The sequence below is a fragment of the Chroicocephalus ridibundus genome, chromosome Z (genome assembly GCF_963924245.1).
Source record: "Chroicocephalus ridibundus chromosome Z, bChrRid1.1, whole genome shotgun sequence".
In the NCBI taxonomy this organism is placed as follows: Eukaryota; Metazoa; Chordata; class Aves; order Charadriiformes; family Laridae; genus Chroicocephalus; species Chroicocephalus ridibundus.
In genome coordinates, this window is record NC_086316.1 from 84,274,742 (window position 1) to 84,299,922 (window position 25,181).

General features: G+C 47.9%; 1 protein-coding gene across 4 annotated transcripts in view; it reads right to left on the reverse strand.

The window, feature by feature from the left end:
* Nucleotides 1-25,181, reverse strand: part of MYO5B (myosin VB) — a 159,354-nt gene that overhangs the window by 63,143 nt on the left and 71,030 nt on the right. For all 4 annotated transcript variants that reach the window (XM_063319465.1, XM_063319464.1, XM_063319468.1 and 1 more), the window contains exons 12-17: nt 25,025-25,165; nt 16,191-16,313; nt 14,828-14,911; nt 9,844-9,993; nt 9,082-9,179; nt 4,581-4,667 (exon numbers count right to left, since the gene is read on the reverse strand). In XM_063319465.1, coding sequence (XP_063175535.1) covers nt 4,581-4,667; nt 9,082-9,179; nt 9,844-9,993; nt 14,828-14,911; nt 16,191-16,313; nt 25,025-25,165 — 683 coding nt within the window. The remainder of the gene's footprint in view (nt 1-4,580; nt 4,668-9,081; nt 9,180-9,843; nt 9,994-14,827; nt 14,912-16,190; nt 16,314-25,024; nt 25,166-25,181) is intronic.

Below are 25,181 nucleotides of genomic sequence, written 5' to 3' on the forward strand. Positions count from 1 at the left end.
TGCTGCATCTGACAGTCAGCTCCAGCAACCAGGGGAAGCAGAGAAGTGCCAAAAATACTTAAAAAAATATAAATGTCATGCATAACAACTATAATAAGAGTATTTCGGAGAGCCAGCAACGCTAATCAGAACGACTGCACAGTGGGAGACCACGGCCGTTGTACCGCTGATGGGAAACCTCCAGAACCAGCAAGAAGAAAAAAAAAAAAAATGTAGCGTTTTAACAAAACGCAAGTTAAAAAACTTGTTTTAAAGAGTATTTTGTTATTAATGGAGATCCGCACCAATTAATTCTCTCTTTATAGCGTCAGTTTCTCCAAAGATGATGAATGGTTTTATAGCACAGAGACATTTTCCATGCTTCACCCGCAGAAGTTGATGATAGATTTATTATCTACCCATCTAAGACAGTCCATTCATCACAGTCATTTATGTACGTTCTAACAAATACATTTCTTAATGGCTGCGTAACATTTCAAACCAAATGATAAGTTTTCAATTTACTTGAGATAGCTGCAGAGCGCAGCGTACCATGGAAACGATAAAATAAAGCCAGGCGTCCCCAAAGCGGAAAGCGCGAGGCTTCATCTATCAGTGGGAAGATACGGTGTCTTACCCGGGTTGAAGAACATTGAAAGTGTATAGGAAGTTATTCTTTTTCTTAAAGGAACCGGGCAAAAACATTATCTAATTCCTCAAAACATTCATTTCTTCAACACCGTGACGGGGAAACGTGAAATAAGAGCAGAAGGTGGCTTTATCCAGAGATCTCCGACCCAAAGCCACAGCGCTCTCAGAAGTTAACTCTCGTGACAGCACGCTGGAAAAATATTCACAGGGAAATACCACGCGATGAAAATAAACATTTCCTCCTGTTCCTGTAATAAAACTTCTCTCGAGACAAAACATTTTGAAAATCCCCTCTTGCTCTAAAAGTAAATTCCTCACACCCAAGTGAAGCAACACTCACAAAGAGCAAGTTGTCCATCACTCTTTTAAGAGGTTTAAATTTATAGCCTTCACACGGGGTTTAAATTTAAAGCCACGCTCCTTTTTGGTTTTATCCTTAACCATCATAGTCCAGCTTGTTTCAAAAGACAAGGAAAGACAGAGGAATAGCCAAGGCTCACCGTGATGAAAACCCAGACAGATCGCACGGATGGAAAAACGCGGGAAGAACTAAAACATCTCCTACGTTTCCCACAAAATAAGATCCTGTGGAAGCAGCTTTTGCCAAACTGGCTCATAAAACCAATTCAAATACGCACATTATTCACCATCTTTCGACGACGTTGCCCAACTCCCAGGTCTGAATTTTCAAGACTGGAATTTTACGAGCAAGGAGGGCGAAGAACTAGAGAACCCAAAGTGAAGTGTCTTATTTCCCCGCGGAGTTGTTGCTGTATACAATTATCTTCTAGAAACATTAAAAGAAAGACAAATCTGCCCTTGAAGCATCCCAAACCCTGAACTGGAGAATGTCGTTCCGAAAGGCTGAAATCGCTATTTGCACACACTCCCCCCCCTTTTTTTTTTTTTTGCCCCTGAAGGAAAACCAAAAGCTGACAAGTTGCAGTGATGGAAGAGTTCTGTATTCTTAGTGCCCGGGGAAAAAAAGAGATCTCCTAGCCATAAGCACACAAGAGGAGCCAAAAGCATCCCTTTTGGGTTTTTCAGGATGGAGCGGTCTTCGCACCAGCCAATTATTTGCCGTAAATCGATCTTGGTCACCTTGATCAGGTGCTGCAGGGGTTTTTCCCCTCCTCAGTTACTAATTATACATCGATTTTAACTCCATAGGGTCTAAACTGCTGAGTTAAGCGAGCGGAGATGGAAAAATGCTACAAGTTGTTGGGAAAACTGTGAATGGAGAGGAACTTGGCAGCTACGCTAAGACCGATAACAAAACTTATGGACAACCCTCAAGCCAGAGCTCCCCAAACCTCCCCTGGGACCCACAACTGCAGAGCCAGGAGCCCCCAAGTGCACTGGGGAGCATAAAGGAGCATAAAAACTGCCTTTCTACGGCTTTTTCCAAATGAAACCACAGCTGTTTCACTGCTTTAGGGCATTTACTTCAAGACGACAGACGGATTTGACCCTGCAGCTACTTTAACAAAGAAGATAATAAAAGAACCCGACACGTTGGCTGGTTTTTAGTTTCCCTCCACGCCTCAGAGATCACGTAATTTAGGAGCAACTTTTTATTAGTTACTATCCCAAATGCCTTGAAGATTTCAGGGATGGGAGCCAAAGGTGGTGCTGGGTCTTCTAACAGGGCCAGCCCCCCAACAAGGACGGCCCAAATCTCCATTCACCTCTCTGTCACCCTCCCACGCTGGCAGAGGACAGAGACAAATTGGTTTCCATGAAACTTTTCTTCTTTTTCTTTATTTTCTTCTTCTGTCCTTCTTAAGGAGTCGAGCTCAGCCAGCCAGGGGGATCCCCATCACCAGTTTTTGACTGTCCGTGGAGGTCACAGAATCCCAGACTGGCAGGGGCTGGAAGGAACCTCTGGAGATCATCTAGTCCATCCCCCTGCCAGAGCAGGGTCACCCAGAGCAGGTGGCACAGGAATGTGTCCAGGAGGGTTTGGAATATCTCCAGAGAAGGAGACTCCACAGCCTCCTCCAGGGCTCTGCCACCCTCAAAGGAAAGAAGTTGTTCCTCATGTTCAGATGGAACTTCCCGTGTTCCAGTTTGTGCCTGTTGCCCCTTGTCCTGTCCCCGGGCACCACTGAGAAGAGTCTGGCCCCATCCTCTTGCCACCCACCCTTTAGATATTGCTGAGCATTGATGGGATCCCCTCTCAGTCTGCTCTTCTCCAGGCTGACCAGCCCCAGGGCTCTCAGCCTTTCCTCAGCAGAGAGGTGCTCCAGTCCCTTGATCATCTTTCTAGCCCTCGGCTGGACTCTCTCCAGCAGTTCCCTGTCCTGGAACTGGGGAGCCCAGAACTGGACCCAGTCACCAGCCAGCAGAGGTTTTACTGGGCTAAGTGCAGCAGAACCATCTCATGTCAACACATGGAAGCTGCCATTAATGGTCAAGAGGCTCTTTGCAGTTTTGCGGGAGATGAGTAACTGGTAAGGGCAGCACGCTCCTCCCCACAAACCGGGACGGGGAGTTTCTCATGGCGTTCAGCATCACGCTTAGCCGACTCTTTACTGCGCGTATTTATAGCTCCTTTGTTCCATATATAAAGGCTGATGGCTATGCTGACATTAACACAAAGCTGCTTGGCAATAAAACACAATTGATGCATTTTTAGAATTATTTGCCCTTGTCATTTTCAGGGCTTATTTATAGTTTATGTTTTCTGATTTATTAGGCCCTAAAAACCTCTTTTGAATTTTGTAGCACAATCAGCAAGAGCCACATCACCCATAACCTTTCCTTTCTAAGATGCGAAAGTTTAAAGAGTTTCACCCTCCTTTGGATGTGCAGGGTGAAAGTCCGCAATAATAATTTACAGCCCTTATTTTCTTTCTCTGCAAGTATAATCAAAAATTTTTTGGCTGAAATGGCTATTGCAGTAGGTGACTGACGCCCAAAAAAAAAAAAAAAAGAAAGAAAACTGTACAACGCGAAGAGCTTTTTTGTATAGGAAGCTTCAGGCAAGCAGGGAAGAAGTCCTCTAAGGCAACGATGCTTCTACTCTGGTCCCATGAGACCCCACCTGGAGTACGGCGTCCTGCTCTGGAGCCCCCAACAGCAGAAGGACACGGAGCTGTTGGAGCGGGGCCAGAGGAGGCCCCGGAGATGCTGGGAGGGCTGGAGCCCCTCTGCTGGGAGGACAGGCTGAGAGAGCTGGGGGGGTTCAGCCTGGAGAAGAGAAGGCTCCGCGGAGACCAATATCTGAACAATGCTGGAAATGGACTTTTTACAAGAGCATGTAGTGACAGGACGAGGGGGAATGGCTTCAAACTGTGAAACAGGAGATTTAGATGAGATGTGACGAAGAAATTTTTCACTCTGAGGGTGGTGAGCCCCTGGCCCAGGTTGCCCAGAGAAGCTGTGGCTGCCCCATCCCTGGAGGGTTCAAGGCCAGGTTGGCCGGGGCTTGGAGCAACCTGGGCTGGTGGAAGGTGTCCCTGCCCAGGGCAGGGGGTGGCACTGGATGATCTTTAAGGTCCCCTCCAACCCAAACCATTCTATGTTACAGAGCCATTATTTTGCTACTTTCTGTCCACCTCCACACGGGATCAAAGCTGGATTCCTTTATCTGCCACACACCAGCATTTTCAGAGATTTCACCACAACAAATCACTTCTCGGGACCAAACGGAAAGCACCAGCTGAAGTGCTGGACACGACACAACACACAGCAGCCCCATGACAGAGCTCATCATCACTTGATAACAAATCTCTTGGATATGAGGAACGCAGGACCTAATGGCGGTTTTGCAAAATGAAAGAAATATAAAAAGGGGAAAATCTGCCCTGGATATAAACCAACCTAAATAAATCCGGTTTGTCCTAAAAACACTAGTGTTTTCTTCTCCCTCCCCTGTCTCAGATCATGAAGTTGCTGAGTAAGGCACACCAGCAGCACAACTCCACGCCAAATTCCCAGCACGGTACCTGGATGGGAAGCCAGCTGCACTGATGCGGATGGTCTCCAGCACTCCACAAGCTCTCAGCTGCTGCACCGCTCTCTTCGGATCAAACCTGCAAATGCATTTAAGACAGGGATTAACACAGCGAGGAGGAACACACATCACCAACCCACCTGATAGTCACTCTTTTGGGGACAGGAATTAGCTTCCGATTTGTGGGAAAAAAAGCTCTGCTCTCGTTATTAATATAGGGGCTGAAGAAACCCATGCATCCACGGATAGCTTTTGTCCATAGCCATTCCCTTGCAAACCTCAGTATAACCACAAATCCCACCCCTTGGCTTTGGGAACAGGTTGTCACACGTTTCCTCTCCACGTCACAAGATGTGTTTTCCAGTGCACCGGACCTTGCTTGTGTCCTGTCATCAATGCCAAGCGGTACTTTTGGGACACGATGACAATCTGCCACAATTAATCTCCACAGCCATGATCTACCCAACTAGGTAAAATAACACAGTTACAATAAAGAAGGCAACACCTTCTTCACCCCCACCACAAGCTGCCTGGTGAACCAGACGGTAGCGCTTTTGCAGCCGTAAGGGCAACCACATATCTCCAGAAAAAAATCCAACTCAACAACAAAACAAAACGGATATACTAAATTCCATACCAAAACTGAGTCATTAATAGGTTCCAGGGGTTTGCAGACCATGAGGTTTACCAAGAACAGCAGTGCTCGTGTTCCAAATAAGAGCTTTGGTAGGTGTCACGTGGAAATTCAAGGTATTTCTGCTCTCAGCTGTCCGCCCTCCTCTTTTTAACTGGCATCACCCTTTACCACCAGCATCTCATTTCCATCAGCAATTTGTGCTGAAAAACTTCATGCCAACTTCCAGGTGAATACTTGGGCTGTGCTCTCCCTCGTTCCTGGCCTGAACCCACTTTCAGATTGGTCCGTCTTTGCACAGAGTGCAGGTACCAGCATCCCCCATCACTTCTCCCTCCTTCCATCCCTGACACCGAATGCACAAAGAGGTCCCAGCTCTCCGTCTCTAGATGATGGACTCTGGAAAAGGTTGTTGGATCAAGTCCGAACTCTTAAGATGTAGGCGTCCGTGGCTGTAGGCGTCCGTGGCTGTGTTAGGTTTCCAGAACAAGGGTGAAGAACAAAAGCTTCTCAGGTACCTGCTTGTCCCTTCCGGAAAGCCCAAAGTATTTACACCCGCAGGCCAAGACTGCATGAATAATTCTGCTTGGCCTCCGCGGTGCAAAAGCAGCATAAGAAATAGGCCCCCGTTACTTTGTGCGTTTTTAAATTCCCCAGACCTGTCAAGTCTACAGCAATTTATTCACTGCAACATTGCAAACACGGTGCAGGGTGAAAAAATTAGTCTTGGCTGTCACTTGCTTCAAGGAAGAATCCACAAGGGTACAATTTCCATAACCATAAATAATAAACAGGACAGGTAGATGGACAGGGAAGCTTCAGTCCTGGAAGATCCCAAGGCAATCTACATTGTACACAAGGGGAACTTTCTGCAACGCGGCCGAGTCGTACTCATCAGGGGTGAAATGCAGTAACCAGAGCAGCTGCAGTCATTTATCATCAGGGAAAGCCAGAACCCTCTTTAGCAACAACACCAGTGGACAATACACATTATCATGAACTCCTTTTCCTTGCCGTGGCAGGATGAAGCAGCCACTTGGGTTTCTTTTGGCCTGGAAACCCAAGTAAGAAATTACAAACCCTGCCTGAAACAGAATTTGGGAGGAAAACTGTCAAAGGTACAAGCTGGAGTCAGGCACTCCCCTCGCACCCCTCTCTTTGAAGTCGCCTCCATGAGGGATCAACCTCAGACGCAACCTGCAGTCAGATGCCGCAAATATCACTGTGTGGCACCAACGCTTCCTGCGGGCTGGAAGTCTGACACCCCTCACCTCCCTAAGAAACAAATCTGACGTTTGCACGATGATGTGAAGTAGGAATGAGAGTAATGCAGGGTGTAAAAGAACTTAGGAGGTCTCCAGTCCAACCTCCTACGCTCAAAAGCCGAGGCAGCTATAGGGGCAGAGAAGGTTGCTCAGGGCTTTACCCAGTCAAGGGCTGAAAACTTCCAAAGGTGGAGGTGGCACAACCTCTCTGGGCAGCCTCCTCCACCACCAGGCTCTCCTCATGGAGAACAAAAATGTTTCCTTTTCTCCAATCTGAACCTCTCACTTCCATTTGTGGCCACTGACTCCTGCCCTCCCACCGCACACCGCTGTGAAGAGCCTGGCTTCGTCCTCTTGGCAAGCTCCTGTACGTACTGGAAGGCTGCCATTAGGTCCCTTTTCTTCTCCAGGCTAAACATCTCTTTTTACCAAAAACGTAGTGTTCTTATGAGCTGAAAAATGTCGTGTTTCGGAAAAGAAAAAGGTCCATGTTTTTCCACTGAACGACCAACATAACACCGAGTGTTCTGCATCCTGCAAGATACCACTTCAACGCTAACCCGGCGCGGTGCCACTGATGTTTCATTTCACTAACGCCTCCTGGCACAGTGTGTTTTTCAGCACAAGTGCCTCCGAAATGCAAACTCCTTTACAGCCATCCCAGTATTCTCCCGACGCCAGTTTTACACATAAGCAAAAAGACTTTATTTTAAGCCACGCGAAGGATACAAGTTTTCCTCAAGCTGCTGGCAGAAAGATCGACATTGACCAAGATTCCTAGATCGCTATTTCAATTAAGCAATCCATGATGGGCGAGGAGGGAGATAATCTCTTGCAGAAGAACCGCCCAGTACAAGACACGTAAACCAGTGCTTTCTGGGTCGTAGATGGGGATGAAACACCACCACCCCAACCCAAGGCACCCTCCTGTGGTTTCCAGCCCACGGTGACTCCTGCCATGCCGCCGGCTGCAGACAGACACCTGCATGCTGCTCCTCCAGAACCATTCTTGTGTCCGTTTTGGTTTGCCCTTTGTTCCCAAAATCCTGAGCTTTGACAACTCTGACGTTCGCCAGATGGGGAGCATCGTGTCGGACCGAGACATCGCTTGGACGCAAGCAGAATTATCCTCCTGGTATTTGCTACCCACAACAGCTTGGAAGTGCAACTGAGTTCATTTAGATAATTACTGCAACCAGGAGCTTGCACATTTATAAAACGACATTAACTGTATCCGGAGCGTCACATGAAAAACTGAATTGCAAAGTTAAAGGCGAAGAACTGAAGTTGGATGGGCTGGAAGCAGAGCTGAGTAGGGACTCAGAGCCTTGGAAACACCCTTTGGAAAGGTGAAGCCGTTTCACCACGCAGAGCATCTTGCACGCTTCCAGAACAGAAAGTTCAAAAATACTTTTGTGCTTTATCTAAAGAAAGCAATCAAACAGAAAGTGTAATCCTGAATTTCATTCCAACAGACAGCCTCTGTAATACGCAACAAGAGACTGGGGCCCTGAGCATCTCCAGTACCTACCAACCACAACTGGTGCCGTCCCAGTGCAGACAGCCAACATTGCCTTCTCCAGAGCTGTTAACTAATCATCTACTGAATCAGTCAAACACAAGCCAGTTCCTGAATGTCTTCTAACCATTAACACCCTCCGCTTTGCTGTTTGCAGGGGGAAAAAAAGTCAAGTCAGGGAAGCTTCCTGGTGGATCCATACCCACCAGCACGTCACCAAGGGTGAACCTGTTTCCGGATGCTTCGTTCTCCTTTGCAGGATGCTGTTGGAGCCGTCTCTGCGTTCCGAGGTGGCACCGTGCTCATCGGGAACACTCAGACCGCATTGGATCAGCTGGAGGGCAACGCCTTACAATTATATCCCTGCTTTCTTAAATGTCACCACCTGCAGTTTATGCCGGGGCCTTTAGAACACATGACAACAAGATCTATGAGGTCCCTGCATATTAATGGCCGAGCTTTTTTGGACTGACAGGGAAGGAAAATTGGGTGCAGATCCATTATCTAAGAGGTCAAACAAGGCTAACAGCGATTTGCTCGCAAGGTCCACAGCTTGCGATACACCTCTGAACTACAGAGGAAAACCAAGACTGGCTTTTTGCTTCAGCCGTTCACTCACGCGGAAACCTGCCGGAAGTAGATACAGAATCACATCTTTACTTTTTCCACCTTTATTTCGGAAGCACCAAGACCTTCTTGTTCATTTTACAAGCTGTTTTGCAAACACACTACCACTCTCTACTTTTTCATTCCTTTCTCTGCTACTTTTCCCTGTTTAGTACTGTAATTATTTAAATCAAAGCAATTCCGAGATGAAATCTTACAAAGACCCTGTTATTGCAAAGCAAAGATGCTCGGTATTCGCAGAGTATATCTACGAATTACTACGACCTGTATTAGCCTTCATTTCAGGGGCACAAAAGCCCAAGAGGAGTGACTCCATCAAGCTACAGGGACCTTCCAGTTACGAGAACAGCATGACAAGAGGGGCAATCTCTTTAGCAAGGGGAAAAGTCCAAAGCACGCTCTGGGGCCGTCACGCTGAGGATATTTTCTCATCTGAAAGCCCACTTACTTAAAGGGGAGCTTCTCGTCGTTCGGCTTGATGCAGCGCACGTAGTGCGGGGTGGTGGCGTTCAAAGTCTCCATGAGCAAATGCAGCGAGTTGCGGAACTGAAAGACAAAACCACTCATTTTGAGGAGGGATGAAGGTGCTGTAGCATGCCACCCAAGCTGGCAGGCGCTGCAAGAAGCCACCTACGGCGCCAGCCTCTGGATGTGACACAGCGTGAACCCCCCCATCACCCCAGCACACGCAGCAGCCATTCAGAGATGAGACCAGTGGGTTCAGGGCTTCCAGCTCAACGATGTACAACAGCAACACGCGTTTGCTCAGGGCTTTACCCAGTTGAGGTTTGAAAATCTCCAAGGGTGAAGACAGCACCACCTCTCTGGGCCCCTACTGCACTGCTTGACTGTCCACACAGGGGGAAAAAATGCTCTTTTTCTCAAGTTGTTTCAATTTATGGGCACCATAGTACATTGGGATACAGTCTAGTGAATTCCAGAGCGGCCTCCACCCTTCTTAGATCATGTCTCAACTCCTTCCAGTCAAGACTACTCAAGCCTGCTCTTCTGGAGATGGTCCTAGAAGGTGTCCAAAATGCAACAGTCAAATGGTTCCCATCAACACGGGTCATGGGAAGATCTCCTCACTTCCCCCACCACAACAGCTTTTTATTTATCTCTGCTTCAGAGTGAGGAAAGAAGATCTCAATTGTAAATATGTACCTGGACTCCCCCCGCCATCGACTGACCCACTCGTATCATACGTTACCTGGTGTCCCACCGTTTTCTTGTGCTCCTTATTGGCAGCTTTGATCACTGGTCTGGCAGAACGGACGCTGATTTTGGATGTTCCCTTTCCCACGGAAGTGGTGGGTGCAGCATCCTTCTCATCTTGGAACAAGTCTGCTACCATTTGATACTAAAACAAAAGACAAGGCCTGAGCAACTCTTTGCCGAATGAACCTCCCCAAGTCACATTGCTCCCATCATTTTTTACCCATCTTAAGCCAGGAAGGAGGAAAAAAGGCAATAAAGTGAAAGCAAGAAGCGTTGCCTACATAAACCACACCAGCAGGAGCATCAGCCATTCTGTTTTGTAGTTCGTCAAACCTTGAAACGCACACATTAAAACAGACAAGTGGAAAATAAGCGGGTGGCTAGCTGAAAGGCTGCATGACTGGCGTGTTGTCCAAGGCACAAAACTTCCTGAATGCGAAGTGACTTTTGCTCCCAAGGCTTCCTTTCGAGCTACTTGTTCAGCCCTGATGGCAGCAAGGATGGTGCCCACCCAGTGTACCCCCCAGGAACGGGGTCTCCACATGAGGACAGGCAGCAGCCGGCTCCCACCACGGCCCCAGAGGCACCCTTGCTTTTCCGAACAATTAAGAGACACCAGCACTTCCTCACTAATTACCTGCATTTCATGGGGAACGAGCAAGGCGACAGCGGGACCGCTATTCTACAGCCCTGAAAGCACCACGTTTAACTCCTCAGATCCCTGAGGCCTGGGGTTTCTGGCAAGCCAGCAGCAACATTTCCGCTTCATAAACGGGAGAACAGGTGAGCTGGCAAACGCAGTTAATGCTATTTTCTTTAACAGGCAAGATCTTCAAATTTGCATTAGGGCCGGGGAACTTGACTCCTAAGTCAGTCACAATAAATCCGGTCCGTTTAGGAGGGCTGTTAAATTTTCACGTCTCGACTCCAGCTGTGCACCAACACAGGTTCCCGCTTACATTCAGATAGTAAATTCTTAAATTGAAAAAAAAAAAAAAAAGCAAAAAAAACCAACCACTGTCACCAGGTGGAATTGTATTTATCACCAAGCTGAGCTGGGCTCCAAAGCCCCCACGATGCCGCCCCAGCAGCACGCAGACCACCAGTAACGCCCGCTCTGGAGCATCCACGGGAGAGGGCACCGGCATCACGCTTCCCTTGGCCGTGTCACGCCTGGATGGAGACAGGAATATTTCCAGCCCCGGTCCCCCCGGGCTGTTCGCACAGCTTGCCAGCACGGCAGCCTAAATACCACGGCGGAAAGGAAGCTGTTTGCATTACATTAACAAATTGCTCGTAGGCTCCAAGACAGCGCCTGCTAAGGATCTGCTTCATACTCAACAGCTTTTATTTTTATCTCTGCAGCTCCCTCAACTCCTACCAGAATAAAGGCTCACGCCTCCTTTGCCTAATCCTCTATCCCAAAAAAAGACATCCTGACAGCCGTCGTGCTTTGATGACATGTCACCGTCTCGGGTGCTTTGACTCCTGCAAACACACCGGGGTGTTTGGGTGGCACGTGCTTGAGGCTGGAAGAGATCTAACACGGGTTCCTTTACTATCTCCCACCTGACAACGCAGTGAAACCCCCGGCTATCATTTCAGGTTCCAAAATATCTTAACACATAGCTGGGAGAGCCATCGAGCCCTCCATCCGCTTACTATTCATAAAAGGAGTCCTTGCTGCCGCCCAAGTGCTCAACAAGAATCTCAGAGGCGAGCTTTCAGCTTGCTTAAAGCAAAACTGGTGGAACTGGGACCAGCCGTAGCAGCCCAGGATTTATTCCATGGATAGATAAGCGGGATATCCATGGGGGATAAGCGAGAGGGAAGGACCCCTCCCTTCCCAACTGCCAGAAGCAAAAATGCGAGTGCATAATTCATAATTATAGAGGACCGGAATATAATATCTTAACAGCACGCTGGTACGCTTTCAATCAGTATTCAAATCAGTCTCCTTAATTCAAAGAACATCAACTCTCAACCGTTTTAGCTGACCGGCGCTAACAAAACTAATTAGCTGCTTTATAAAGTCTCTTTCACCATCTTGTTGACGGCAGTAATTGCATTCTAATTAGCAGAACGCGATTCCGCCTCGGTGGGAGCGCTTCATCAGCGATGCACTTGCCGACGGAGAGGTGTTTAAGCCCTCGCCGTGTTAAATCGAGTGTTCCCCCTTGCCCCGTGTATCGCCTTTAGCGGGAATATAAAGAATGCAGCGAATTACTGTATGCAGGCCTGCTCCCGAGTACGGGATCCTCACAGCACAGCCTTTTGCAGCCCAAATTTCATTTTTAGTCAAATCAGCACATCCGAGCGGCAGACTCCGCGCTGCTGCTCTCCTTGGTTCAGAGAAACTGGGTTGCTTTTTACAGCCAAAGAAAAATAAATTGATTTCTTTATAGCCACAGAAGGCGAGAGGCAAAAAAAAAAAAAAAAAAGAAATAAAAAAGATGAGGAAAACTGCATCTGCCGGCCAAGAGGGTTAGCGAAAGCAGGAGCAGACAACGAGGTTTTGGAGGCTTTGCAGGAGGAGGGTGAGGGTGGCCTTCCTCCGCTCTTCCTCCCAGGACCACATGGCAGCGGCACAGGCTGGCGGACCCCTCCCACGTCCTTAAAGAAACATCTCAAAGGCAGAAGTTCATCCAGCGCCCAAAGCTTCTCGGAGCCAAGTGCATTTGAGAGTGTTTTAAGCTGGCTCACACAGGCAGATTGTGGGGGTCACCTACGGGGCCACCACCGCGAATTAACAAGGTCCTAACGCCCCAGCCCAAGGAACATGCGGTTAGTTTGCAGGCCAAGTCAGCCCAAATCTTTGCTCCTGAGGCGCACACATTAATGGCTTAAGAAACTCCACGTTTTAAGGCCAAAAAACGCAGTTGCAAAGGGCAGGGTTTGGGGTTTTTTTGCTATTAAACCAAAGCCCAGCTCACTCTGATATTATATTATGGTCCTTATAGACAGAGAGAAAAGAGGAGGCAACGCTGTTAATAAACCCATTTCAGCAGTTTTTTAAAATTTTTTTTTTTTTTTAAGGAATAAGTTGCAGGTGGCACCGTCCCCATCACTCTACAACACGTTACCCCAGCGAGTCAGAGCTCTCCTACAGCCAGAAATCCCTCTCGGGCACGGCCAGTTCTACAGCTCTGCCTCCAACAGCAAGTTCAGCACGGGCTAAATAATTCATCGCACGGCATCAATTATTCCTGCAGGTTACCTGGCATTTCTAATAAGCTCTAATCATGCCCAGTTTTCACCCTGGGAAAGCTGTGGGCTTCCCAAACACACAGAGATCTTGATTTAGGGGTTCTCAAAGCCCAGCTTCACAGTTACTAGACTCGCAACTGCCCCCGTGGATGAAAAAATTGCGCATCTTGCCATCTTCGTATAAATTAATTTCCGAGATGCAGCGCAAGCTCAAATAATTTCCCATTCTCATCTCTTAACTTTGACAGGAACCAACTTCCCGCTTTAAACGCTTCTAAAAAAATACTACTTCCTCCACCTCCCCTCATCATCCTCCTTATTTAGGTGGCATTTGGGAGGTGACACCCAGCCGTAAACCCGAGGGAGGGTGGCACAAAGAGGAGAAATCTGGATACGCGACATGTCTGCTTGCAACATGCAGGGGGGGGATTCAAAATTTTTAATAAAAAACTAAAAATAGATGCAAGTTAACAAGCTTTGAAAGGGGGGAAGCTTTGAAACGCTTTGGAGAAAAGCGGATATATTCCCTCCCTACACCACACACAAGGTCTGGTGGAAACAACGAGTTGTTGCAGTCTGGATTTTGGCTGCTGGATGGTACGTTGGACCTTGCAGGGATGGATTTTCATATTAAGTTCTTAATAAGAGGGCTGGAAGGGTTAAGGTCATTTAAAATCTTAACTTGCGCATCGACGATGAAAGACTCAAGGTCACAGGGGGAATTTTTGGTTTGGTTTTAAACGATAAGAACTTGAAGTGCCCTCAAAGTCTGCATCGTTGACGCTTTTAGCCCAACCCAGCCAGACGCAGGCTCACGGAGAAGAGGCGGCAGCGTAAAGCCAGCTCAGTTCACACACGCGAGTGAGAAGTCTCCAGGTGGAAGTCCACCGGCCAAGCGCCCGTTTACTACGGGCACGACCCACGCTAAAGCCTGCAGAGCCCCACACCTACCACCTTTCTGCTTCCAACAGCCCACCGTGTTCACAGCCCTCGGAACGAATAGAGACTTCAAACGCCAGGTGCCAAAAAGCTCTTGACCGGGAAACTTGGTACTCGAGGTCAATCAACGCGTCTCTGTTGGCACTTGACGCGATGAGGTGCCGACAAGTTGTTTGTACAATACTCAGGAGAGGAAAGGTATGTGGAACAAAAATCTTGGAATACCGGAGTGTGATCATCAGTATGTGTTAGTTTGTTAACGTCGCATCTTGGCAGCAGCGTAAAATAGCTCTAGAGCAGCTGGAATGTCTCAGAGTTCGCGTCACATTTCCAGCATTGTATATAAACCCCACTTTTTGCATACTAATTATTAAAGTAATTGAAAGTCTCAAGGACAAGTATGATGGACTACAGCTAAGGGGAACAGCCATTTTTGTACAGGCGGGTGGTAGGGTCAGCAACGCTGCCCACAATATACAAACTACACATCTGACCGTGGCTTTTAATCCCAGGATCACCTGTGGCTTCACGTACTTTTGAGAACCCCTTCCATGCCAGGTGATGGCTGGAGAGTGATGGGTGGGGAGCTCCGAGCAAGAGTTAAGTGGTATTTCCGCTACCGCGTAACTGGCTCCTCCTGCTTTTTGCTCTCAGTGACCAAAAAAAGATGAGGAAAGGGTTTTTCTGATGCACCTCAACGGGACACCAACACCAGGGTGGAAGACAGCAGAGGACAATGCACATCCACACCTGGGTGCAGCCATAACCCCCAGAAGCCTCGTCCCTCCTCTCCCGATTATTGTTATTCTCTCCCAATTCATTGCTTTTACCTTGCTGGCTTTCAGGATGTTGATCTGTTCTTCGTACACGGTGTCCCTGTTCTTCTCCAGGAATCCCTCGCTTTGGTATTCCACCTAGCAGGAGACAAAGGAAGAAGCCCAGAAGGTAAAGTCCAACCGCACAGGGACAAGGTGCTGTGTCCCACCACACCCCTACTGTTGGAGCTCACCTGAAAAACCCAAAAGGGAGACGAGGGGGGGGACAACTGGGATTTAAAGGTCACTTTTCATCAAAGAAAGTGAATCTAAATGAGAGCAAAATCCTTAACGCAAACCCACCGCGTTCCTTAGGCATTAAGCCGCTCTGTATGGGACTCAACCGCACTTCCATGGAAACCAGGAGTAAAAATGCAAAGATCATCAGTCCCTCTGCATGCTCTTTTGTTCACTTCTGAACTCCTTGTAAGCTAATCGATAAACCTCAAAAGATGCCCTGGCTACGTCTCTCGTAGGTCTCTTGTTTTCGAAATCGCAGAGGGTTGGCATGCAAAGGAAGAATTTAGAGAGGACGGAAGAAAATCTTGTTCTATTTTTCGCATTTGAAGTTGGCTGAAATAACTGACCTTCCCCCGCAAAATGGGAAAACTCGCAAAGAAAGAGCATTTGTGAAGGATACATGTGCAAAATCACATGCCTAAGGAAAAGCGAGTGTCAACCTTTGGCATGAAAAGTGCTGCTCGCATCCAGGGCAAACCTGGTTAGAAGCACCAGTACGAGATCACAGCACCTCTATGTCGTCTGGCTGCTCAGACACGTTCCCAGGTTGGCCTTATATTTTCCTTTCTAACAAACGTGTATTTTGGATAACTACAAGCTTTTAAGATTCTTATTTGCTGGGAGCGACGCCTGTCACATCAGGGTTTCAATGAAGATGGAACCCATGATGAGAACCTACAGCACCAGACACTGGAAGAGTCCCACGGTCGGCGTCTTCTCCCTCAGAAGGGTGGGACCAGCCCAAGGTCACCTCTCACAGGCTCCTCCCCACCGTGCCTTGCTGACTCCCACCACTCCCGCTCTTCAAATATAATTCCTTTTTCCAATTTGTTTTCTGTCAAGCTGCCCTTACAGAAATTCATTTCACTGCAGCTTTGAGAAAGAGGATTTCTCTCTGCTCTCGAAAGCACAACTATTTAAAGCTTAGGGCAATAATTTGGAGGCTGAAGTCCTCCAAGCTGATCTAGATCTCAGCACCCAACCGACATTATTGCCAAACGGGCATCCCTATCACCAAAAGGCAGCTCGTTGGTGCTATAAACTAAATTTTCCTTCATGCGGTTCTTTTTTCCCCTCCACGTACATCCCATTTCTCCGTTCAATTCCCAGCATACACAACCAACAGGCGCCCAGTTACCTTATCGGCGAAGTGCAGGACAATGAAGGAGGTGTTGGACATACGGGGCTTCTGGAAGTGCTGGCTGCTGGCGTGTCGGTCGTACAGCTTCTGCGCCCAGTTCTGGTCAGTGCCTTTGGGAACCTGGATGGGGAGAAAATGGAGCAAAAAGTCGTGGTCAGGCACGTGGGGACACTTTGGAGGAACCCTCCTTGTGAGCTATCTGTAGGCCAGGTGGGCTACAGGAATATTTGAGAAACAGAGACCATCCCCCCCGAGTTCTAGGAGCGTGTGCTATTTAGTTTTCCTGTATATTCTTGACAAACACACTAAAATTTCGTTTCCAGTGAAAAACACCCAAATGCTGGTTTTACTCCAACAGCCAGAACCGCTCTTGCAGAAAAAAAAAAAAATATTAATTAAAGAGTGTTTTTGCACTTAAGTTGCATTAATCACTCAGACACCAAGGTTCAGGCGATAGGACAAGAGGAAAACGTCTCAAGTTGCCCCAGGGGAGGTTTCGGATGGATATTAGGAAAAAGTTCTTCGTGGAAAGGGTTGTCAAGCATTGGAAGAGGCTGCCCAGGGCAGTGGTGGAGTTGCCATCCCTGGAGGTATTTAAAAGCCGGGCAGACGTGGTGCTGAGGGACATGGGTTAGTGGTGGACTTGGCAGTGTCCCGTTGATGGTTGGACTCGATCTGAAAGGTCCCTTCCAACCTAGACAATTCTATGATTCTATGAAAATATCAATGTTAAAATAATAATAAAATGATGATTCTCTAAGAAACTTCTGCCTCTCAGTAGGCTTGGGGTGAGGTCACTTGGATCCCAACACAGGCTGCATTAACCCCAGTTACACACAGGGTTGGGATTTCAGATCCCCTACCTGTCCTACCACAGCCAAACGATTCCCGTGTCCCCCTTCCACACACCCAACGCCCTGTGCCAGGAATCTCCTGGATGCCAAACCCTCCTTCTGCATCCTATTTACACTGAAATCAGGGTGCAAGTCCTATGTGGACCTGTCCTTGAAAGGATTCTCAATGTCCTTGATGCTCAGAGGGCTGGAGCCCCCCTGCTGGGGGGACAGGCTGAGAGAGGTGGGGGGGTTCAGCCTGGAGAAGAGAAGGCTCCGCGGAGACCTTCCAGCCCCTGCCAGTCCCTCAAGGGGCTCCAGGAAAGCTGGGGAGGGACTCTGGAGCAGGGAGGGGAGCCATGGGAGAAGGGGGAATGGTTTCAAACTGAAAGAGGGGAGATTTAGATGAGATCTGAGGAAGAAATTCTTTGGTGTGAGGGTGGTGAGCCCCTGGCCCAGGTTGCCCAGAGAAGCTGTGGCTGCCCCATCCCTGGAGGGGTTCAAGGCCAGGTTGGCCGGGGCTTGAAGCAACCTGGTGTGGTGGGAGGTGTCCCTGCCCAGGGCAGGGGGTGGCACTGGATGGGCTTTAAGGTCCCTTCCAAGCCAAACCATTCAATGATTTGACCATGATCCACCAATGTAGCGGGTGTTGCCCAAGACATTGCTTTGGTAGGATGGGGCAGAGAATGGAGAAATCCTAAAGAACTGCAATGACCAAAAAAACCTCAGAGCACTACCTGTGCAGCAAGGGAACGGGCTACTTCCCACAAACCAGCATTACTGGGAGGGTTTGAGCTTATCTTCCGACCCAGCACTTGCAGTTTTTACCAATATATTCCCAAGATGAGGGGAAAAAAAATAAATCTAGTTTTATTTTATTATTTTCTAAGCACTTACATAGCTGTACAGCAGCATATAACCATGTATTGTAACTTCTGATACCCTCATGATCACAATTCCCATAAAGACTCATTTTTTTAGGGTACGTTTATGTCCCTCTCTACTAACCAGCCAACCTCCCCCGCCAAAGCTTTCTAAAAGACAGAAGGCCGCGCGAGGAAAGAGCCACGGTTGCAAATATCTCTTATTTTTCACTTTTCCAGCACAACACGTTTGCCACAAAGCAAAATTCTCAAAAAATCAATGGAAGCAAGGGGTGAAGGTGTTACATTTGAGGGCTGGGGACCACAGCTTATGGGGATCCCACAGCCCAGGAGGGATGGGAAGGGGATGGACTGGTGGACCCTCCATCACCGCCAGCAGGACAGAAATGGTTGCACGTATATACACACGCATAATTTTTAACACAAAAATAGCTGACCGGATTATTTAGGTTAGAAAAAGAGAAGAGTCAGAAGAAAAGCGTTAGGGGATATTTAAAATTCGATAGGACAAAGCCTATAAACCACAAAACAATTGTGCAGCGTCAGGGAAAGCTCCGGATCTTCCATCAGGTCTTTTATCTGGACCTTTCTATGAAAGGTGACAGAGGAAATAGGGGCAGCAAACAATAACAAGGAAAATTCGAGACAGATGAGGAATATTTCTTAATGCCGCTCTGAAACGGCCTTTGATTTCACGGCAGCAAGCCAAACCACGCCAGAAGGGTTCTGGCCATGGGGAAGAAATAAAATAGATTATATATAAATATTAGAAGGCAGTTATTTATGCAATTATATATATGCAATTATATACATATTTTATTTATGCAAGATAGACATGCATATTTAAACTATGGAGTTACATAAATGCAGATGGGTTTCTTTTTTACATACAAATATGATACATAACTGCTGAAAACACCCTTTTGGGACGATCGTTAGGTCTCTCCTGTTTGGGACCGGGCCACGGGTGCGGAGCAGGAGCCCCGCAGCCCCGCGACGCTGCAGAAAGCGGATTTATCCTGCACCGGCTCTCTTTCAGACCATCCACTTTGCTGAAAAACCTGCTTATCTCAGAGCTGAACTTCAAAGGCATCGCTCCTGCCTCCCAAAAAGAAGGTTTCGCCGTACCCGCACCACTCTCCGCTCACCATTGTGCAGGCTGGGTATTTTTAGCTGCCTGAGAAGCACCTGATAGGGACCAAAGTCCTGGAGATAAAAATTAACGGGGGCATTATCTGTACTATTATAACAGCTTTTGGTACTGGCTTGGCAGTTTAAAGCTAGGGAGAAAGTTTTTGAGAGACTATCTCATCAGTGCAAGACTTTTTTAGGGGATGGGGAAGAGGAAAACCAACTGCCTTGCAAGTATTGTATGGAAATCTCTAAACAGGGAAAAACTTAGACCGGTAACTTCACAAGGTCACTGCTTCTGCTCATCTGTCCTCACTGTCCCGCCGCGTAAAATCAGATGGGCGGTGTAATTCCGGCCAGGGTCACCTCACATATCCATACACCGGCCTCTGAGCTGCCGAGAGCTACTGCAACCGAAATCAAACCTACCCAGCGCGGCCAGGGTCACCTCAAGTCCCACTGCTTTTGGGTCAGAAGCATCCCAGGGTCAAGAACCCACCACGCCCACCAGAGAGCCGAGGAGATATTTGGAGCTGTTTGGCCTAAAAAGTGCGATTCCCTCCACCATCACCTCCAACAGAAGGACAATTAACAGGATAAAAGCAACAGAGGTCCACTCAAACCCGATGATCTAAAAGTCAACCCTCTGAAAACACAGTAGGAGCTATTTACATTTTCTTTCTTTTCTCCTTATCACTCCAATATATGTTAAAGCCTGAAAAGAGCCTCAGCTTCCTCCACGCAACAGAGACACGTTCCACCGCAAGTGATGTTCCTGACTTTAAAGTCATAAAAGCTGACAGCGTGACGTAGGCGAGGTTATTCCACCGTTGGATTAGACGGTCCGCCCCACAGGAAAGCCCAGAGGTCCAACCTCCGTGTATCTGCTTGTGGAAACAGAAATCCCCCTGGACAGGACCGCGTGGCACAGGAAGGCGACGTGCTTATTTCTGACGTTCAAAAAACTAACAAGTCCAGACAAGGGAAAATAACATTTGCTGAGATACCCAAGTTCACAGCGATGCGCGGAGACAAGCGGGATTGAAAACCGGTTTGCTAGGAGCAGACTTCAGTGTTTCTGGCACTTGACAGAAGGACACAGGAAAGGTTAAAGACCATCTTTTGCACAGCCTTCGAAAATGCATTTGGCACATTAACAGCGTAACACGATGGCAACGTGCCATGAAACACAAAACGGGAGCCACGAGAGAGTTTGAGAACATGAGGGAGCTCACGGGTTTGGTAAGACACATCCCCCCATTTGGCAGCCTCAGGGTCACGCTGCTCCTCAAGAGGAAAGAATTGCACCAAGATCCATAATAAATCTTGGACAACAATGCCGTGATTGACACATCAACCCCTCCAGCCAGCTCGTTCCTGATCAAACCCTTTTAGATGCACCTCATGCTAACGGAAAATTAATTTTTCCGTTCCCACTCCCATCCCAACAGCACAGGCAAAAACAAAAGAGCAGCCAGGCAGCAGGAACATCTTATGGAGAAACCCCGATCTCCACAGCAACTTCAGGCTGTACTCCTGAAAGACACCCAGGAAGTGTATGGAAGACACACAGTGCTCCCACAGAGTAAACAGTTTCAGCCTGAAAAGCAGGACATCTCATCCAGCTTTGACACAGAAAATGGACTACATTTCTTAGGGAGTTTTCAATTTCCTCCAAGCATAATTTAAGTCTCTTGAAAAAAAATCAACCTAACTGGCTCCTCCTCTCCAGAGCACTGAAGTTGCTCTTCATGTGCTCCCCCCCACAACCCCAAAGCCTTCAAACTCTGCCTAGGAAGTCTGCTGTCCACTCCACCAAAGTCATTCCCTCCACCAATAAGGCCAACCATACCCTGAAGTCATCCCAAACATTCAAGCAATCTCCCACATGCCCTCCCAACTTCCCACGACTGGATTTTCAGAAGACAGCTTCCCTCATTAATGCCTGTCTCTTCTGATGGGCTCTACATTGCTCTCCTTCCTCTCCTCGAGGGCTCTGCTCTTATCCCAAATTATTTCCCACCACCACCGTGGTAGGACTCCATCCACACTTCACAGCTCACCAGCAGGGAGGTTCTCCTGGATGCCCTTCTCCCCCTTCCTTCCTCTTCAGGCTCATCAGTTTGTTGCTAGAGCACTTCCATACTGTGCCTCTCGTGGTGGCCTTGGTTTCTGGCCAAGGTCATTTCTGCACACAGGACATAACTCTTGCTGTTCCTCTGCCATCTTTTCAGGCCTAAGCAAAACCAAGAGGTCCCAAAAGCTCCAGATCCGGGCAGGTGACACTCCAGTGCAGGAAATGGGGAAGTGGCACTTTGAGGACTCCAGGGTCATTTAGGAGAAGACATGATGGGAGGGACATGTAACCTCCAAGGTCACAGTCCCATGGAGATTACACGGCTTCCTGGGCAGACCAGGAATGTAACTGGAGATTGGAGAAAGTGACCTCCAGAAGCCCCCTCCAACCTTAATAATTCTACAACAGCTTCCAACTCATAAGGCCTCAAAGCTGTTTAAAAAAAAAAACCAAACTAAACATGTCCTAAAGCCCTCTTTTTTCCAAGCTAGGGTTTTTATCATTTGCTTTCACAAAACGCGTTTTGTCCTTAAAATTCCAATTTAAATTTGAGAGCCCTCTCTTTCACTGCCGACTCCCGTTTCAACCCTGTCTGGCCCCCTTCTTCTCTAAACGGTGACAAGACTCATTACGCACCAAAGGTCTATGACCTTCGTTAGCTGAACTGCTTCAGCACGTACGCAACCACCCCCCTCCCCAACCTCACATTAAAGATTTTTTTTAAAAAAATAATCCATACTGTGAAGCGAGAACATTAGCGACAAACCCTCCGCATTTGCGCTAATGTTTCATTATGTTGCCAGGACCCCCTCGATGCCATTTCAAGTCCCCGAGTATATTTATCCGCCTAACGAGATGACTTGCAATTACCCTATTGTGGTCCCGCGCCCACCGTGGCCGACTCTCCCCGAGGGGTGCAAACGCTGCCGCCGGTGATGCGGGGGTGAAGGTTTTCATCCATAAACTGGTGCTTTCGGTTGACAGGCACTGCTGAAATTTTCATAAAGCTGGAGAACGCTTGCAGGTTATTATAAAAGAGCCGATTAGAGGGCCCATAATAAGGGCCTGTGACTAATGACAGCATTCCCCACTGACAGGTAAATACCCAGATAATTGGCATTTGACGTGGGGGGGGGGTGCGGGGAACAGATCTTGCGTTTCATTTTTTTGGTCCAAAAAAGCACGGACGAAAAAAGTAGTCGCAGACAGACCTACAGCGAAGTTGGCCACATTCTTGCGGTTGCATAGGAACTGCTCCACGTAATACAACGTCACCAGCAACAACCCGTGCCAGATGCTTCGGAAAGGAGCAAAGGGCGTCATCAGCCAATATGGCACGAGGGAAACTTTCCTTACGGTCCCCACAACACCCAGGAGCTGGTTTGAGCCTGAAGAATTTAACAGGCTTAATAGCACAGAGACCAAATGAAACGCTGCTGAGTATCAAGCAAATAATCTGACCTCCTCCTGAGCCAGCTCTGGCTAAGATGCTATTTTAAGGGCATCAAATTAAGTTTAATTTGTCCTCATTTTTAAGGAGTCTTCCCGAGACTAGATTTGGAAAGGTCAAAGCCCCAACTCTGGCTGGCTCTCGCAAAGTGACGGAATGTTTGTACCCCAGACGAGGGCTGAGCTTGTGGAACATGCAGGTTGGGACAGCCTCGTCATGCCTAGAAAGGCAGCCCTGTCACAGCCACTTGACAGGTCACCTTGCTTCCAGACAAGTCATACGTCTCCTAAAATCCCAACAGGGACACTAGTTTAAATAATGGATCCAAAATCTTTCCCACTAATGCAACATGACACTCCTGCCTTCGGGCCACTGGATCTGTCCCATACTCGTGGATCCCAAAAAGCCAACAAGAATTCATTGTGTCCTTCTCATCACCTTGGCCATCCTGGTGAGGGACATCATTCCCTGCTTCAGCTCTCCTACCACCCCTTGCCTCACCCTTCCCTGCCCTCGTACAAAGACCCTCAAAGCCCTTCCAGAATCGGTAAGACATTTCCTGGCACAGAATATATCCGAGTCGTGATGGAAACTCTTCCCAAAGACAACTTGTTGATCACACTGCAGCAAAACCAGTCAGGCTCCACAGTATCACAGTGTTACATAGCCCCGATCCGACAACGCTCTCTCCAGTATTTCCTCACCATCATTTCTGTGCAGATACCAGTACTGGAAGAGATACGAGCTGCTCTTCCCAGTGCAGAAGCCCTCATCATCACAGTGTCACACTGAGCTCTCCTGTTGAGATGACTATATCTCAAGACTCTGGACTTGCCACCTACTCTTCACACCAAGGACCTTCAAAACAGGCATGCCAACTTCCCAAGAAAATCTCCCATCTTAATTTTTTTTTTTTTGTTCCTAGATATATTCGATAATTCATGACTGACCAAGGAGTCCAACCTTCTCATGGATGCTCATGAAGGGTTGCTGTTCTGGGATTTCCGCTCAATTTTAAAGCAAGATTTAATTTAGGCTGTTATGAGAGTCAGAGGATAAGAGATGGCAAACTACTCTCCCAACATTACAAGCCTGGTTTAAAAAAAAAAAAAAAACAAAACAAACCAACCAACCACAAACCCAAAACTCAGGAAAGCTGAGGGAAGACACAAGCCCAAACCCCAGCAGAAGAATGCTGAAGGAATGGCTAAACAAGAAGCCTACGCAACTGAAGATGCTTCTACAGGTCATCCCTGGCTCCTGCTTCTCTATCTCAAAAGAGCAGAATGGACACGCAATTTCAGCCTTCTAAAAAACTTGTGTGAAATTCACAGAATCACCTAGGTTGGAAGGGACCTTCAAGATCATCAAGTCCAACCATCAACCTGACACTGTCAAAACCACCACTAAACCATGTCCCCCAGCACCACGTCTGCCCATCTTTTAAATACCTCCAGGGATGGTGACTCCACCACTGCCCTGGGCAGCCTGTTCCAATGCTTGATAGCCCTTTCCATGAAGAACTTTTTCCTAATATCCATCCTAAACCTCCCCTGGCGCAACCTGAGGACACTTCCTCTTGTCCTATCGCTTGTTATTTGGGAGAAGTCAGCCAGAGCTTGGCATTGACCTCAGCAAACCCTCACTATGTGGCTGTTATCCCTTGATGCTGCAAGGTTAACCAAACAGGAGACCCTCTCAGAGATGCTTTTTTCTATATGCCGTGTGCCACTGAAGCACAGATTCCAGCACCTGAAGCCTGCACACTAAATGCGATCGACTTTACTCCAAATATAGTTATTGCAACAGGAGCCAGGTTTCCCTTGGGACAAAATAAGGCTTGAGACAGGAAGGAACTTCAGCTCGTGGATAATACTGAAGGAATCAGAAGTCGCAAGCAATTAGGGAGTGTAGTGATAGGACGAGGGGGAACAGTTTTAAACTGGAAGAGGGGTGATTGAGATGAGATCTGAGGAAGAAATTTTTCACTCTGAGGGTGGTGAGCCCCTGGCCCAGGTTGCCCAGAGAAGCTGTGGCTGCCCCATCCCTGGAGGGGTTCAAGGCCAGGTTGGCCGGGGCTTGGAGCAACCTGGGCTGGTGGGAGGTGTCCCTGCCCAGGGCAGGGGGATAGGAACTAGATGGTCTTTAAGGTCCCTTCCAACCCAAACCACTCTGTGATTCTATGACTATCCCTACGTACAGCCAGGCCAGAAACATGAGCTCTGGCAATACATGGTGAGACCAGGGACCCAGGTTGGTAGCAAACATCTGCCAAGGAAGTTCTGAATGGTCCTAAAGGAAAGCAAACGCCACCAGTCTGCCCTAGCCATCGGCATCCAGGCAATGCATGTGAAAGGAGATGTTTACCCTCTTGCAAGCTACCACAGGTTAAAGCCCATTCTTTAACCTTTTATAAAAATAAAAATAAGAGCAAAACGGTAGGTAGTCCTCTTTACCTTGCACTCTTCATCCAGTAGGTCCAAGATACCGAGTTTCGCCTCTATAAGGTCTATGCAGGGCTGGTTATCGTAGAAGTCTATGAGAGTCCAAGGGATTCCCTCCTTCATGTACTCTTCTTGTTCCAGCTTAAACACGTGCTGAGGGTGGAAAACC